The sequence below is a fragment of the Cydia pomonella genome, chromosome 23, assembly GCF_033807575.1.
Source record: "Cydia pomonella isolate Wapato2018A chromosome 23, ilCydPomo1, whole genome shotgun sequence".
Classification (NCBI taxonomy): Eukaryota; Metazoa; Arthropoda; class Insecta; order Lepidoptera; family Tortricidae; genus Cydia; species Cydia pomonella.
Genome location: NC_084725.1, coordinates 8,781,308 through 8,798,265, shown reverse-complemented (window position 1 = coordinate 8,798,265; position 16,958 = coordinate 8,781,308). Strand labels below are relative to the sequence as shown.

Genomic DNA, 16,958 nt, shown 5'->3' with positions numbered 1-16,958 from the left:
CGTGACTAATACCGTTATTTGCGAAGGTATTTTTATTGGCCCAGTGTTGGATTACGACTAACATTGTGGCAAATGTTTGGATTCATTTGCGAAATGTTTGCATGTTGATGACTGCAATATTTTAAGTTAATAACCGCAGATTTTTTTAATTTACGTTGCTTACGTTATAACGAGTGTTATAACACAATATTACCTGCTTGGCAAGGATATATTATACTGAATTCGTTTATAGTCATAGTTCTTGTAGTCATGTAGCATCTTCGACATAGTAATTTATACGAACAGAAATGGTGACGATATCCTATATTAATTAAAGGTTAATTGGAAGAGATCCCTGAAATTGATAAGTTCGCCTTCGTGCAAATGATGTATGTTCTGTCCTGTTTTATATTTCTTTCTGTACAATAAAATGTTTTACTACTACTACTACTACTACTAATAATAATTAAATAAGTATATTATTTTCGGAAAAACCCTGACTTAGTTGATTACGTCGCTTAGAGCTTATTGAGACGATGCGTCAGTATTTGATCGATAAGTAGGCTAAATTGGATATAAACACTAACTATTAAGGTGTAACTTATTTAGCCCTTAATTGTTCAAATGCTTCAACATCACTTCTTTCACCAAATTTTTGACATTGAACTTTTTTTTTTAATTTTTTAATTTATTTAGAACACAAACAGTCACATATACAAATGGTCACACAAATGGTAACTTGACATCGAATAGTTTTATGAAAACACGAGATATGTTTTTTTTTTCAATCGATATCTATTAGCATAGGTTAGAATTATACCTACTATTGTGTTTATACACAAATTAGGGCCCATGTAAACTAACGAGTAAGTTTTGAGTAACTTACGGCTGAAGTTAAGATTGATGGAGGCGGCCACCTCGCCCATCTTGTTCTTAGCTTTAACTTTGTACAGCCCCGCATCGCTCTCGATCACGTCGTCCAACTCGAGCACCACCAAGAATTTGTTCTTCTCGATGCTCTGGATCCTGGGGAAAAATCACTTATGAGAAAAATGGAGAGAGTTACTATAACAGAACCAGAATTGGGTTAACTTTTTGCCTGTGTATGATCCTGATCGAATATTCGGTTATCTGTTTGCATTTTTTTCGAGAATGATTTTTTATGCTCTTCACAACAAAACCGAGATTTGAAACTACGATTTTTGACCATCATACACATGTGAAAGGATAATCATTTTTTTATTTAAGTTGAAAACGTGTGATTATGATTATTATTAATAAACTGGATGGTATAGTGATCTTTCTATAAGTTACTTTGGGTTTCGACACTTAATTGAGCGCTAACACGAACAATAGAAAGCTTTCATCGTGCATCGGTGACAAAATGGAATGTAATCATTCAGCTAGAACAAAAGTTTGCAACTTATAATATTCAGCCAATTTAAAAGCGGTAAATATTTTGTTTTTTTTCTTAACAATTTTTCTCCTTTGTAAAGAATTTTATACTTTTTAATCGCTATCTCAACCTGTTCTTCGAAAGATTAGATCCAACCAGTTCAATGAACGAGACGACCCTGAGCCAATTACCGATTGCTAAGAAATCACATTCAAACTCTTCACTTTAAAAACGTCATGAGTGCCAGCAATGTGCATGCAATCGCGACATTATTCTACCAAGAGTTACATCAAAGGCAGACGACGGTTGATTCATTGCTGACAAAACAGAGCTTGATTATAGGTTTGTGACGGCTATTCATTTAAAGTAATTTATTCGGAGCATGCGCGTCTATTGGTTACAGAATTATGTATATTTCTAAGCTAGATAATTTTTAAGGGATTGATTTTGATAGCCTGCTTATTAAGAATTTACTTTCTCTTTTCTTAAGCTGCTTTCGGAGCCCAGAGTACGTGTAATATCAATTTGTTGGTCCTAACAGTTACTGTTAAACTCCTATTGTTTATTATATAAAAAAATGATTTTATCTGGACATGAAAAAAGGATGCTGACTTTATTTTTGTTCTAAATTAATCCACGATAGTTTATCTTTGCGAAATATTTATTGATAAGGAAAGAGAGCTGTTTTCCGCTATTTGGTCCTGTTTAATGCACACTCGCGCCACTCTTTACAAAATGTATCAAAGTCCTTCCGTCATCTCCGTTTTGGTCTTCCTCTGCCCCGGGATCTATCCTGTAGGATCCAGTCTGTAGCTAATAGTGTGCCCCGGGTGCATTCTGTAGACGTGCCGTCTGTCCGACTTTAGACGGAAGAATACTCACTTAAATTTAGTTCTAGTATCCTCCTTGAGCAGTTCATCGCTGCGGTACCAGCAGATGTCCGGTTTCGGCGCGGCCAGCAGCTGGCACTCGAAGACGAGCTTGTTGCCATCGTCCTCCTGACGCAGCTGAGGCTTCTGCGTGAAGCTCGGCGCTAAGTCGTCCGTCCCCATGTTCGCTAGCTGGGCATCCCGGGGGCGGACGCTCCGCGGATAAGTGAAGAGGCTGGCTCTTCAACCTGTTGAAGATAAATATTGATAAGTTTTGTCATCCTCTAGAAGAGAAAAAGGGAAAGAGAGACAGGGCTAGGAGAAAGTACAGTCAGCATCAAATAGATAGTGACGAACAAAGTGACCAAATATATCGGAACACATCCTTATATCTATGATAACGAAGGTGTGTTACTGTACATGGACGGCGGAAAAAATAAAAGTTGTTGCAAACGGGCTGTCAAAGACTGCAGAGAGACATACAAGCTAATTAATCATGATGATGACAGCTGTTTTAATCAAAAGACAAACAAGGCCTTCTTCTCATCAAGTGTTGTCAAGAAAAGCTAAATGTAATGTTGGTGCGTTTTTTTTGGTTGTTTGATTAATAAACTATTAATATTTTCATGGTTCTGACAAGATACTAACAATAAGTACTGGTTGTAGTTGTTGAATGATACTAAAATAAATATTAAAAATTATTTAAAGCCTATTAATGAAAAATACGGGCTTGCAATGCTCTATGTTAGGTTAGGTTAAGCATGTTAAATTTTAATGTTAATGCGGTAAAGTAACCAAATGTGGTTCACAAGGATAGTTTTTTTTTCTAAAATTGGGAAGACTTCTAAACACTAGCTCCTTTTAGCCGGTATTTTATTCTAATTATATTAATAAAAGTCTCTTTATAATTATAATGGATTAGTTTTAATCTAGTTAATTATTAGAGGTGAAAACAAAGGAATCATCATCAAATCATCATCATTAAATAAAGGATTTAATACATTAAAACACGGGAAACAGGCATAGCTTAGGTAAATCACACTTCGACGACGTAATGGCGGGCGATCTCCCTCTGACAGCTCGGGCCGCGCCAATAGTGTAAACTAATAGTAATAGTAAACAATAGTGTAAACTAATAGTAGTAGTATAGTAATAATGTCACCATCGACACCGACCGTAGGGCTTGACACAAGCAAGCATCACAATCGGTTATAATAATGGAATAAGAACTAAATAGTTTGTATGCATGCAAAGTATTTTACCAGTCCCACTGATTTACCACAGTAGAACTATCGACTGACACACAGCTATATTAAAACTAAAAGTTAAGTATTGTTGTGTGGTTCTGCTTCTCCATAGGCATATGTTATTACGTCTATAAATGAACCGCCTTAATGTACCGTAAGCCTACTTGCCGAAGGTTTAGCAATAAAACCTATTTGACAAGTCGTAAAACATAATATACGACTGTTGAATGTCTGAACAGCTTCCATTATTTCATTCATTCAGTACATTCCAATGATATGAGCCACGTGCAACTCTATCTAGTAAACAAAATCGGGTCAAATCTGTTTTTCACGGTTTCAAAACACAAATTGATTGAGTTTATATGAAACATGTAAACATTGTATTTTCCATAACACGCTCGCGCTATAACTATGATTAGAAAATGAAAAAAAAAAAAAGTTTGCCATCAACCGATGAACATGTAAAAAATTTAAAGGATTTGCGAAGCTAACGCTGATTTAAAAAATTCAGGAAATTTTATATAATTGCCTAAGAAGTGAAGCAAAAAATAGAGGATGTTACATTAGATATAGTTTATTTTTTAAGCAGCATATTATTATTTTTTAATTCAACGTCGTTGAATAACAAGCATACGGCCCGCTTGATCACCGTAGCCTATGGACGCAACTACAGGGGTTAATTGCTCGTTGCCGACCCTTTAAAAACCTGTACATTCCTTTTTTGAAGAACCCCATACTGTAGCTTCTAGGCAAAACCTCGGAAAACAATGCGTTTATGAACGTCAAATAAAGCTAAGCCGGCTCTCGCTCTACACCTGTGATTAGATTTATAAGACTTATAATTAAAATAACAAATATAAACAGTCGTGTAGGAGATACTGATTCGATGCTAGCCCCGTGGACTAGAGGTCTTTTTCACTTTTTCCTTCATAAATGAAAATCTTTTGCTTAAAAAATGATGAATTTGTACGCGATTATGTATCCAATGATTACGAAATTATGTCCTTACATTTACAATACTATTAATGGATAACATGATAGGTATATATGTACATTGTACATACAGATTATTTTTATTATGTTCTTCTAAACAAAAACCTATGATGCATATTCAGTTTGTTTCTTGCCCACTGATAGTTAGTTTGTTTGTCACGTGGACTTTTTATTTTTTGCTTGTCAGGCCCTAATTATTTACTAAATATATATTAAAATAACATACGCGTATGTGAATAAAAAAATATCTGCTTTCTAATCCATTTCGACGAATGAAGTTAATGTTTTCTATAGAACAGCTCTTTTTAGGGTTCCATAGCCAAATGTCAAAAAACGGAACCCTTATAGATTCGTCATGTCCGTCTGTCTGTCCGTTTATTTCGTAATTTAGGCGTTGTCTCATTAGTAAAAGTTGTTCAGTATGACCTAATTAATATTATATTGACGACCGGTATGGCTTAGTGGGCAGTTCCTATGTAGCCGGCGGTCTTGGGTTCGAATCGAGCACAGATATCTGTTCCTGAGTAATGGGTTTTTTTTATGTATATAAATATATGTATATTATATACCAACCAAGCCAATACCAAGGGTAAGTCAGTCAATAATATATCACCTCTATGCTTTTACGGTAGAACTTTTTTTACATTTGTAAGTGTTTTCAACCTCACTACTTTAGGTAGTCTAGTAGTAGTACTTTGTGCGAGCGATTTTTATTATTATATAGTCAATTGCATTTTATTATTAGAGCTTTATTGTTCATATGCTGTAATTCACAGTATTTCATTGCAATATTTATCATATATTTGTATAAAATGAGTAGTAGCAAATTAACCTATACTGTTTACTCTATATCCAATGCAATAGCTGTAGTTAGCAGCTGTCACCCGTATTTTATTATAATAATAGAAATCACTGAAAAATATCAAATAATAAAAGTAATTGGCCGGTACTGTATCGTTGTCTGAGTATCCAAAACACAAGCCTGCTTGCTTACTGTAGGACTCAGTCAATCTGTGTATAAAAAGGCTTATAATATTTACTTATTTATTTATATTATACCATTTACATCTCAGAATATGCATTGAACTATGCAGTTCTTTGAAATCCGATCGCTGGTAAGCATCTCGGTCAGTTGTTATCAAACAAAATGTTAGCCGGAATTCAGTGCACTGCTAACAATAAACACTTGTAACTTCAAAAACAGTCATGTTTTAGACTGAGAGAATACGACTTGACATAATCCTATCTAACTAATACTTATCGAACCAATTCTAAAAACCCCGAACACTATTAGGTTGCGTTGTTTTATCACATAGTTCCTTTGGCCACCTGTCTCCATCATCAGATTAGCTTCATGGTACCATAATATTGCATTGTCACCCGACACATATAAAAATAATAAATAAAATAAAATAAAATAAAAATCATTTATTTCAGACTAAAGGTCCATACATGGTTAGTAAACATTAAAAACAAATCTTATTACTAGTGTTAGTATAATATGCAGCTGTAATGTTCAGCCAAGGTATGGTTGGACCGGACCGATACAGTGTTATGTTTACGATGCTTGATATAAAAATAATCTTTACTTAATTTAATCGTTATCTTTTATCTATTTTTCAATTTGTTCACTCTATATTATTTTATGTCTTTTTCCTTCTTGTCTGTTACCTTTCGTGATTTTTCTGACTTGATGGTCTCATCGGAAGATCAGCGCTGGAAGCCACCAGCAACATGCTGAGATGAGGCCATTTCGTGGCACTTTATACTTCCTTTGTTTTTGTTATATCATGTAATTTAATGTGTCTTGTTTGTGTCTACGAATAAAAATTATTCTATTCTATTCTATAATATAAAATAGAACTAAAACTAAAACCTAATCCGTGGCCGCATGCAGTCTCTGCCCACGATTGAGCATGGGGCCATTTTCGCGTTCCATAAACACGCTCAGAATGCTGTTGGGGCTGCCGCGCAGGCGACGCATCAGTGAGGCAATTGCGCATTATCGCCGCAAAGCTGTCAATATACGTGCAAATCTTCAGCTTCACCGGTAACCGGGAAGTGGGTCAAATATGTCTTGCGAGATTTGACCCGTACAAACAGACATAGTTACATTACAAGTTAAACAAAAGCTTGTAAAAACAATAATGATTTGCAAAACCACAAAATGACAGGGTTATGGAACGTCTTTAGCTGCCGAGCCCTGGCTTATATGAAAGTTGGCACTTGCATATAATTATAGTAACCTTTTCTCTCCTCATTACCGCCCCTTCGCGACACCACTCTCCGACACCTGTCCCCGTTATAACCGTCGCATCGTGGCAAGGTTGTTGTTATTGTAGTTGCACTTGTCATTTTGTATACTTTTTTATTCACGTATTATAATAATTTTAACTCTGCACTTAGATTCTTTTTGTTAAAAAAAAAGCTTGATTCTCAGAGATCTTAATGTTTTTGGGTTATTTCAACTCAGAATCACTAGCATATTCAATCCTGATGCAAAAAAAAACTAACAATTTGTATGAAAAATTGTAGCTTCCACTGTGTCACACATATACAAGTTTTTCGCACGTCATAGAACACATTTTTTCACACTAAAACGTGACGTAATGGAACGGACATTTTGAGACATCTGTATCTCATGAACCGTGATAGCTAGACAGTTGAAATTTTCACAGATGATGTTTTTCTGTTATCGCTATAACAACAAATACTAAAAAGTACGGAACCCTCGATAGGCGAGTCGGACTCGCACTTGTCCGGTGCATCCTAGCATTAAATAAAAATTTAATGCTAGGATGGAGAATGCTGTCGATTCTGAGTAGAATGAGCCCAAGAAGAGGTATCCAGATTTGTTAGAATCAGATTACCAATATTTATTTTAGAAAACGCTCACATACATTGTTGTAGATAATACCTGAAAAATCTGTTTAAAATTTTAAATTTTCACAGGTACTTAGGTGGCATATATTAATATTTTAATAGTACATTACGATACAAGTGCGAAAAATAGGAAATTCGAAACGAGTGGCGATAAATTAAAACACGACCGAAGGGAGTGTTTTAAATCGACACGAGTTGCGAATTACCTATTCGCACATGTATCGTACAACGTTTTACAGTACATATGGCCCTTTAAATGTTCGACACAGTAACGTAATATGCTACTTCTCGCACTAGTGCTATAAAGTAGCCCCATATGTACTGTAAATTATTATTATTTTAAAACTGGACATTTTAATTTTATTTTATTCTTATTAGTGATGTTATGATTTGACAATGCTTTAAATTAATTACTTAATTTTAATATTTTTTAATTATATATATTATTTGACGACCGGTTTGGCCTAGTGGGTAGTGACCCTGCCTACGATGGTCCCGGGTTCAAATCCTGGTAAGGGCATTTATTCGTGTGATGAGTATGGATATTTGTTCCAGAGTCACGGGTGTTTTCTATGTATTTAAGTATTTATACATATTTATATATAATATATATCGTTGCCTAAGTACCCTCACTACAAGCCTTATTGAGCTTACTGTGGGGCTTAGTCAATTTGTGTAATAAAATAAAATATAATAGTAAGGTATGGGTCTTGTTATCCGAAATAAATTATTTGATTATTATTTTATATCCATAATTTTTCTTTACTGTCTTGAAGCATGCTTTTTTCGTAACATTTCATGTAATAAACGTTGTGTAAACAACACTTGTTAGTCTACGAGTATTGTAGACGGCAAGGCTACGTGCTACGCCGCGCGGTCTTGCTACGCTGATTCGTAGCATCGCTACTCTTGTATTTGTTCTTATTTGCTCACGCGCACGAATCTTTTCCAAGTATAACACGTGCTTCTAAATATTTTCTATTCTCCATGTGTTTTTTGTATGTCATTGACACAATGAATGAAGGTTTATAGGTTTCCTTTTCTTCAAAATTTGCAAAACAATTTTTTTTTTCTTCAAAAGAGTCAAACCTATAAACCTAGAATATATTATGTTAAAGCGACCGACATCTTAATCAAAGTGATTTTTAAAGTTTTAATTGGAACGAAATGGAATTTCATAGAAAAAGTACCGTTATTTTGTTAGCATCGCAAAGCTATTCTGCCCGATTCGAACTTTAAAATACGTCATATACATATAAGGTCTAGATACGATATGTATCGTATATTTCAGTGTCAAAAGTGACGTTTTATTGAAGAAACGTCACTTATGACACTGATATATTCGATCCATATCGTATCTGGACCTTATATTTGACGCATCTTAAAGCTCGAATTGTGCCGTTTGTTAAAGTAAAAATTTATATTGTACTTTTGTTTTTGATGATAGTTCAGTTCAGTTCAAATATACTTTTCATCACACATGCTCGAAAAAGTTCTTATTTCATGCAGGTTTACTGAAGGACAAAGGCCTATTTTGTTCCCGCGGGAGTTATGGATTGTGAAAAAAATGCTATAACTCCCTAGTTATAGCTTTTTTTTTTATTATGTCACTTTTTCATACAAACCAAGTAGCACAAAAGAGTTTTACTATTAAAATACTGACGTTTATAATTAAATATTTTTGTTTATATTTAAAATTAAATAATTTGATTAATTTAACAGCCGTTTAATTAATATTTTTACAAATTTATTAATCGTGGCCGGATAGGTCTGTGCCCTCGATGCTAACCTGTCTAGAAATTACAAAATGGCGGACGAATGTTTGATATGTCACCGTATTTAAGAATTATTTCGTTTAAATTTTTGTTTTTTCTCAAAAGTGTGATGAAAAACATTGTGTGTAACTCCGGGGGTAAAAATATTGCAAATTCGGGTCTTTAATTGTAATCACCCTCGTGTCCAAAATTTCACTTACCCCCTCGTTGCACAATGTACTATTATTCATGTAGGCCTAGCAACAAGCACTTATGAATAGTAAGACAGTCTTACTATCTTAAGCTAATTATCAGAGCAATTTATAGGATACTCGTAAGTTTAAAGTTGTGGGCTATGTCCTATTATTTTATCTATATACTTAAATATTTGTCTGGAGTGTAACTTAAATATGGGTAATTGATTCACAGTAATTTTAGTACCTAATGTACGTAACATACCAACGGAATATACAAATAAAGAAAAATATAACCATAAAATTATCCTCAAAATTGCTCATTGCTCTGCAGTAGTAGTCATAAGTAAGTGCTTATGACTACTACTGTAATCTTCTTTTTTTTAATAAAATAAATTAAAATCTTCATTCGTAAATACTCATCGTCTTGATTAAACCCAACTTCAAATTGAGATTTTAATCAGTACCCCTAGTGTAAATTTTATCGACATCATAACGTGACGAACGCGTTTGCGTTAAGTCTCATTTTGTATAGGATTTTGAGTTTCTAAAACGTCCCGCTTGGCGCGCTCTTTCTAAATCCAATACAAAATGAGACTAAACGCAAACGCGTACGTCACGTTTCAAAATCGAATTTATTTACACTAGGGGTACAGGTGCATTGATTGCTAATCCCTACATTATATTTAATGATGTTGAAACGACATAATGAGCTGACTGTAGACATGACATATTTATTGGTCATTCTATTTTAAATCAAGCTTGTAATTGTCATAAATACAGGTAGCCCCAGAGGTGTGTTAGCTATTTTCGTTTGTCATTGTCTATTATAATTAGTTTTGGCCTCGCACAGGTAAATAAAACCTAATATTATTATACTCTTTATTTACTGAACATTAAAGTAAAATATAAAACCAGTTACAAAACATATGAACACATTATAGAAAACCTACTCGTAACCTAGGGTGCCACCGGCAGCGGGGCAGGGCCCAAGCTGCCGGTGGTCAAGAGCCGCAGAGGAAGGAACCGATGTTACTATACGCGCCGTGTCCAAAATTACTGCCTTCTGCATCTGACCCTTGATCCAGCCACCCAGCGAGAGCCTCTCTAAGTGTTGGTCGAGACTCTTCGTTATGAGACTGTTTATTCATAATATCACTGGCCTTAAAACACTTTAAGAAAATATTCGTAAAAATAATAATTTTAGCCATTACCATTCATATTTGAACCAATCATATCATTGTGCCGCTAAGGTAATAAATGATAATATAAGTAGTAAGACTAAGGCAATAAACTTTTAAGATTGCACTCAGACATTCAACTCATTGGTGTTACAGTTGAGAATCCTGAAGTCTTAGAAGTTATCTCAACTTGGAGTAAAAAAGTGATCGTGAACCTCCTAATTCCCAGGACTCACGAGGTCATGGTCGCTTCTATATATATTTTACATTAATAGTATCATATTGATTAAAATGTGTGCTATATTCAATAGTCAGTGTTTATTTGTAATACATAGGTGAAACAGTTACAGTGGCATATAAAATTATCAATTTGGTATCACTATGTTTTGCCTTTTGGTGTACAAAAACATGTCCTTACAATAATTTAATTTGCTATAATATAATATTGATAAAATGCACAGCACATATATTTTTTTCGATTGTTCTCTGCTCATCTATTTTCTCTTCCTCCCTCTTTTTTGTACATCATTGAATTGAGTATTATTTCAAGGAATTTTGACCTTGACTGAAGATATTTCTTACCACTTCTACATAATTCTAGTTGTTTCTAAGAATATGTAAAAATAGTTATTCTACATGCTGTTCTATTAATTTGAAATGTCGTTCAAATAAACCTAGATTTACTATTTAATATTATGACTTGTTTACACTGCTGCTGCTTTTAACATTTAACGAGATAATAAACTCTTTGACAAATGAGCTTTAAGTACCTATGTGACCGTGACCTATTGATAATTTTAGTATTATTTGGATCTATCAAACCTGGACAGCTTCTCGCAGCGATCGTACAATGCCGTGCGTGTGCAATATAATAATGCGTTTAGGATACTGATGGGTCTGTCTCGGCACTGCAGTGCGTCGGGGATATTCACCGATGCCCGTGCGGATGACTTTTACGCTATTATGCGTAAAAGAGCGGCATCCCTATTGCATAGATTGCAGGACAGCACCAAAAGTCTCCTAAACGCATTCGTCGTCAGAGTGGACTGCCCACTGATGAGGCATTGGAACCAATTACATGAACCCAACGAATCATCGAAATAAATAGTTTTAATTAGTTTTAGGTATAATATTATTATACTAAGACTATTTGGGATTTGTTCCTGCATTAAATGATTTCAATTTCAATGTCACTTGCAGCCTAAATAGATTCATTGTAAATTTTACGTTAAAGTGTCCGGCGGACGCAGTTTTAGATTGAGCTGAGAGTTGCCGCTGATAAATTAAATAATTTGTACACCTTTGTAGCAAAGTTTGCTCAGTTAAGAGTCCATGTGCGTTTAAGGCTCTGCTGCCTTGTGGCCTAACTCGGAAACTTAAGCTTGACATTAACATTTCTCGTTAATAATTAGGTCTTGTACTGCCTAGTTGATTAGCTTTAGTAGGTCGGTAGGTCAAATGCAAAAATCTGAATTCTCCATCAGATTTGTGTGATAATGATAAGTAATAAAAAAACTAACATTTTAAAATTGCATTGTAAGTAGTAATCGTTTCAGAATTTCCTTTAATATAAGCCAGAACTTTGTAAACTTCATTGATGACAGTTGGTTATAAAAAGTTATAGAGGGTAGAGGTATGGAGAACACTCTCTGTGTACCTATGAAAAAGTGTCCGTCAATAAATCTTACATAGGTGGTGCCATAATACCTAGAATACTTGTATTTGATAAAAAAATCAAATCACTGACAACGCACTTCACTCCGTCAATAACGGTTAAGTTTATTTCACATTTCACGGCTATAGGACCACTTTACCGCCACTCTGGAGAGATTTGGAACTATTATTCATAGCTGACAGCTGGACACTTTTGCAACTATTCTTACATTAGAGAGTTTTCTCCTTACGTCTACCCTCCACAAATAAAAGTATTAGATCCTGTCTGATAAACCGTTGCCATTCTGAAAAAACACTTCATATTAACGATACATCAATCAGCTTGCCCCGCCAATCCAAACAAATCATCCGCGATCAGCTGAAAGCCCTACATTGAAACAGAAGCCGAGCGCACTCCACAGGAGTGACTCACTCACGCCATCTAGCAAGGTGAAGTCTAACCATGTGGGTGTCCAGTGTTAAACTTTTCACAAGTAAAGTGGCTACGTCTCGGGCTATTTTCGTTCGAAGGCCTCCTGGATTTCAACGTTCGCCGCACTGCTTGGTCATTTCAACGGTTATTCAACGCTCTGCAGAAATTCTGTCAGATGCGCTGAATAGCCGATGTTTCTGGTTTAAATATAGTTGTGTATCTATACACTGGATTTGATGTTTAAGCACCCGGAAGAGATATTGAATGTAACGGTCGTAAAATCGAGCATTAAATACAGAATCAAAGCATGCACCAGAATTGTAACCCAGGCACACTGTAAAAGAATCCATCAATCAAGCCATCTTCTTTGATTTTTCTGGAAAGCACAGTAACAAACTTTCGAACTTGTCTAGGCACATACTTTTGTCAAAAAACAGTAAAAATTTTGCTGAAAAATCTCCGAAAAAATCACGTACCGTAAACTTCAAGGAAAGTAATCCTTTAAGGCACTGCACTGAGCACAACACCGTACAACGTAAGAGAGACGAAGCTCGATTTGTGGGATCGATTCGAGAAATCGGGTATTGTCGCCGGCGGCGGACGCGTCGGGTCGTTTTCGAAATCGTAACTAAACTATATGAAAGTGTTGGCCGGGCGCCGAGGCGGGGCGGAATGTGCGTGGGCCGGCGCCGTCACCCGTGACGTGGAGATGCAGAGGTGTTTTCCGCTGAAGATAGGTGGTGATCTAATGGATGCATGTGTTGGGATAGGGTGCTTGCGCAAAGTCCTTTCACTAAGCCCCTTTCTCCATGCAGAATCACTGCAGTCTTTAGGGAACAATTTTGTAGACCCACAAACTGGCTTCCTTTGGGGATCCATTGTCAAACTAAGCTTTCCCATCTACTTGGTACTTGGGTATTGATACTTGAAAGATGCATGCCTCGGTGATAGGATGTCTTTTGATTGATCAGGATTAGAAAGCATTTGAGATGTTTTTATCAGTAACTCAGAGATGCTGTTGTATTTTCCACTGAAGATAGAAGGCTAATCGGAAAGTCCACTGAAGAGGAGGAGGACCTTTTCACAAAGATTCACTTTAGTAGAGTTAAGTATGATCCCGGAGGGATCAACACAGGCTTGGCTTCCGCTGAGAATCAATTTCTCGAAACTGGAGGGTGTTTTCCACTGTAGATAGTCGCACGTGATCTAAGAAGTGAAGAGGAATTTACCTACGCAGTCCTTTCTCTAAGAAATCTTTGTGGTTTCCCTGAAAGGACTTTAGTGAACTTATAAGATATTTTACGCTATAGACAGAAAAACGGTACATATTCTAGTCTTTAAACCTAAGTACATATAATATAGGGTGGTAATGAAGTCGTTGTATTAATCTGATCTGAGAAAATTGCGCGTTAGGACCATTTTCCCGTCCTGTTATTGTATTATGGAATTATCACATCGATATTTTGTAATTTTCTGTTGAAGATAGAAAAATCTAAAAGATGTACATATTGGAATAGGCTGTTCAGGAATCAGGAATTAAAACAATTTTATTGATTTACAAAATATAAGTCTACAGAATACAGAATATAGATAATTCCTACGGATCTTGCAAAAAAGAACCTTATGGAAAAAGAATATTCATAAATTTATATTTTGGACCATCCCAATTTTCATTGATAACCAAAAAATGACTCGAATCGCATGACCTCAATGGCAAGTTCCTTTGGGGCATAAGAACCTATCCGAAGTAGATTCCATCAGACAGACAGCTGTTATTCTTAGCCGCGAACATGGAGGTCGTAAAAACGATATTACCGCCCTTTGGCAACTGGAATCACCTGTATAATAAATCCTGTATGTCTCATCAAGAATTTGTGTCGCAATTATGATGAATTTATATAATTGATGGCAAGAAAATGGCCGACAAGGCCGTGAAACTCGTAAGAAATATAAATAATGATTGTGCTAAAATTACCTACATATGTAATGTATGCTGTTGTTAATTTATGTATTGATATCGATGTTAATAAAGAAATGGAGACTAAATACAAAATAACAGTCATTTTATTAAAAGCACTAAATTATATCTATAAGACGAATATTATATTTATAATAATTTAGCAGGAGTATTATTTACACTTTTAGAATTTTGTGATAAGGCTAAGGTGGTATCACTTTTTTGAGAACAGTGCCAAGGCATTATTGTGAACGGCTTGCTTGGGTGAAAACGACATACCATATATTGCCGCAGCAAATTGTTTGTTGTGTCTTTTTTTCTACTAAGTTAACCACACAGAGTTACCTCTTCTGCGGTGGCAGCATGGTTCCATTTTTATCACTTGTCACTATGCCCGTCACTTTCACGCTTACATACTTGTTAGAACGTGACAGGCATGGTGACAAATGAAAAAGAGCCGACCATCTTAACCCTACAGGTCTGGTTTTATGTTGAAGTATAGATAAGATTTAAAAAAATACACTTTATGTTTCGAGACGTCCCGGCTTTGCTAGAGCCCTTGGGCGTCCTCAGGGACAATGGTAAGAGGCCGGACAGAATGTCATTGATTTCAAGGGAGATGGGGCGGGTGTTGATGTAGGATGCTACATGCGTGGATACACTGGCCCCGTCCCACCTTTATGGGACTTCCGTCTCACCGGGTGCGGCGGCGGATGCGGCTGTGCGAAGGAAAAGGACTAAGTACAGCCGCATCGGCCAAGAATATAGTTTTACCCCTTTTGGTGTTGAAACACTCGGCCCGTGGGGTCCCGGTGCCCTGAAATTTTGGGGCTTTGTTAAAGAGGCTGGTGGATGGGGACTGTAGAGCTGGCAACATTAGTATTGCAATTCAGCGGGGTATCAGAATCAGAATCCGAATTATTGTCTAATGTCTTTCCATATCTCGGGACCATGGGGTCCCGGACCTTTGAGAGGCATGCGTGGGGCCGAAGCCAACAGCGCAGAGCCCCTTTTAGACAAATTTGATTTTAAGTAATACACCACCCGTAAATCGGTCCCAGCCGATATAGGGGCTACTGTAAATAAAGTGGAGAAGAAGGCCGGTTATGGTGTTGAAGTTTGGCTGGTCAAAAGATTGGGCTATTGTAAAGAGATCCGGACACCTGCCATAACAATGCTTAAACATGTTATTGAGCCGCTGCGCTGACTAAATGGGCCTCTGAAACTGCCGTAAAGAAGACCAGGAGCAACATCGGTGTGAGCTACTCAGGAGTGTCGAGAGGTGTACGCCGCTTTCTTTATCTAATTATTATTAATAATTGAGATTATTATAATTTAGTTTTCATACAATATTTATATTTATTTGTTTCTTAATGTTTCAGTTAAATAAGTATCCTTTTCTTTTGAGACGGAGCTAGAAATTCAGAAAGGTACAGAAACATAAATTTAATTTTATCTCTCTTACCATTTAGGTGATTTATAGTATTAACAGTGTCAATTTATAAATGAAAATTTAAATTAGAATAATAAAATTCCAACAATTCTAATTTGCATGTCACATAAATTCCTTTAAAAACAAAAACACTGACCGACCTAAATGATCTCGTTGACATTACAAAGTAAGTACTTTATGTAATGTTACCAAACGTTTGTCAATCCTCGGATGTGTGCACTTGACATAAAAATGCACGTCAACGTGCATTTTCCGTGCCAAAAGTTCGCGGATGTCGGTTCTGGTGACGCGCCTCTTAAAATATATACACGGTGTATCACGAGGTACCATAAAGATTTTAGCCACGCATTTCTGAGGTCAAAAGAAGGAAAAAATGTTATGAGTTTAGGTCAATTGCGCAAAAAAATTGTTTTTTTTTTTTGTTTTTTTTTTTTATGTAAGTACATAAAAAAATCAAATGTTATTAGTGAACATTTCACTTAAAAAGATTTTTTACTTTTTTTCGTAAAACCTGGTTTTTGCAAAGTGTTATTTGTCACTTTTTTACATCTATCAATGTGGATATTTAGACTACGTCCCATAGTAGCAACATTGCCATCAAAAAGGCGTTTAGTACTAAGTAATAATATATATATATTTTTTTTTTATTGGCATTAACTCGGAGACTAAGTGAATTCAGGAAATTAGGACGTTTTAGTTTTTAGATCAGGAATACACTATTAAAATCTCTCGGGTTCCTCACGGGCACCCTGTATAACTATCAAATATGGCATAGATTGATCTAATTTGTTAGAAGCTTTTAAGACTTAAATGCTCCAAACCTTATAGACTTAAACCTTCAAAGCTTAGGAGGCTTTAAAGCTTGAGGCCTAAAGACTCGAGGTTTCTGTGATCGTAAGCAATAACGCGAACTTATTAATTTGAAGCTTATATGGTCGAGGTTTTAAGTTTCAAGGCTTCTAGACT

The 16,958-nt window shown here is 35.8% G+C and overlaps 1 protein-coding gene and 1 long non-coding RNA gene across 4 annotated transcripts in view; one reads left to right on the top strand and one right to left on the bottom strand.

Annotated features, from left to right (window-relative positions):
* LOC133530502 (twitchin) overlaps nucleotides 1-13,221 on the bottom strand; it is a 139,203-nt gene extending 125,982 nt beyond the window's left edge. Inside the window, 3 exon segments of the mRNA XM_061868422.1 lie at nucleotides 866-1,005; nucleotides 2,258-2,492; nucleotides 13,059-13,221. Coding sequence (XP_061724406.1) covers nucleotides 866-1,005; nucleotides 2,258-2,427 — 310 coding nt within the window. The 5' untranslated portion in view covers nucleotides 2,428-2,492; nucleotides 13,059-13,221.
* The window catches only part of LOC133530503 (uncharacterized), a 68,250-nt gene that overhangs the window by 29,685 nt on the left and 21,607 nt on the right, over nucleotides 1-16,958 (top strand). The gene's annotated exons all lie outside the window — the stretch shown is intronic.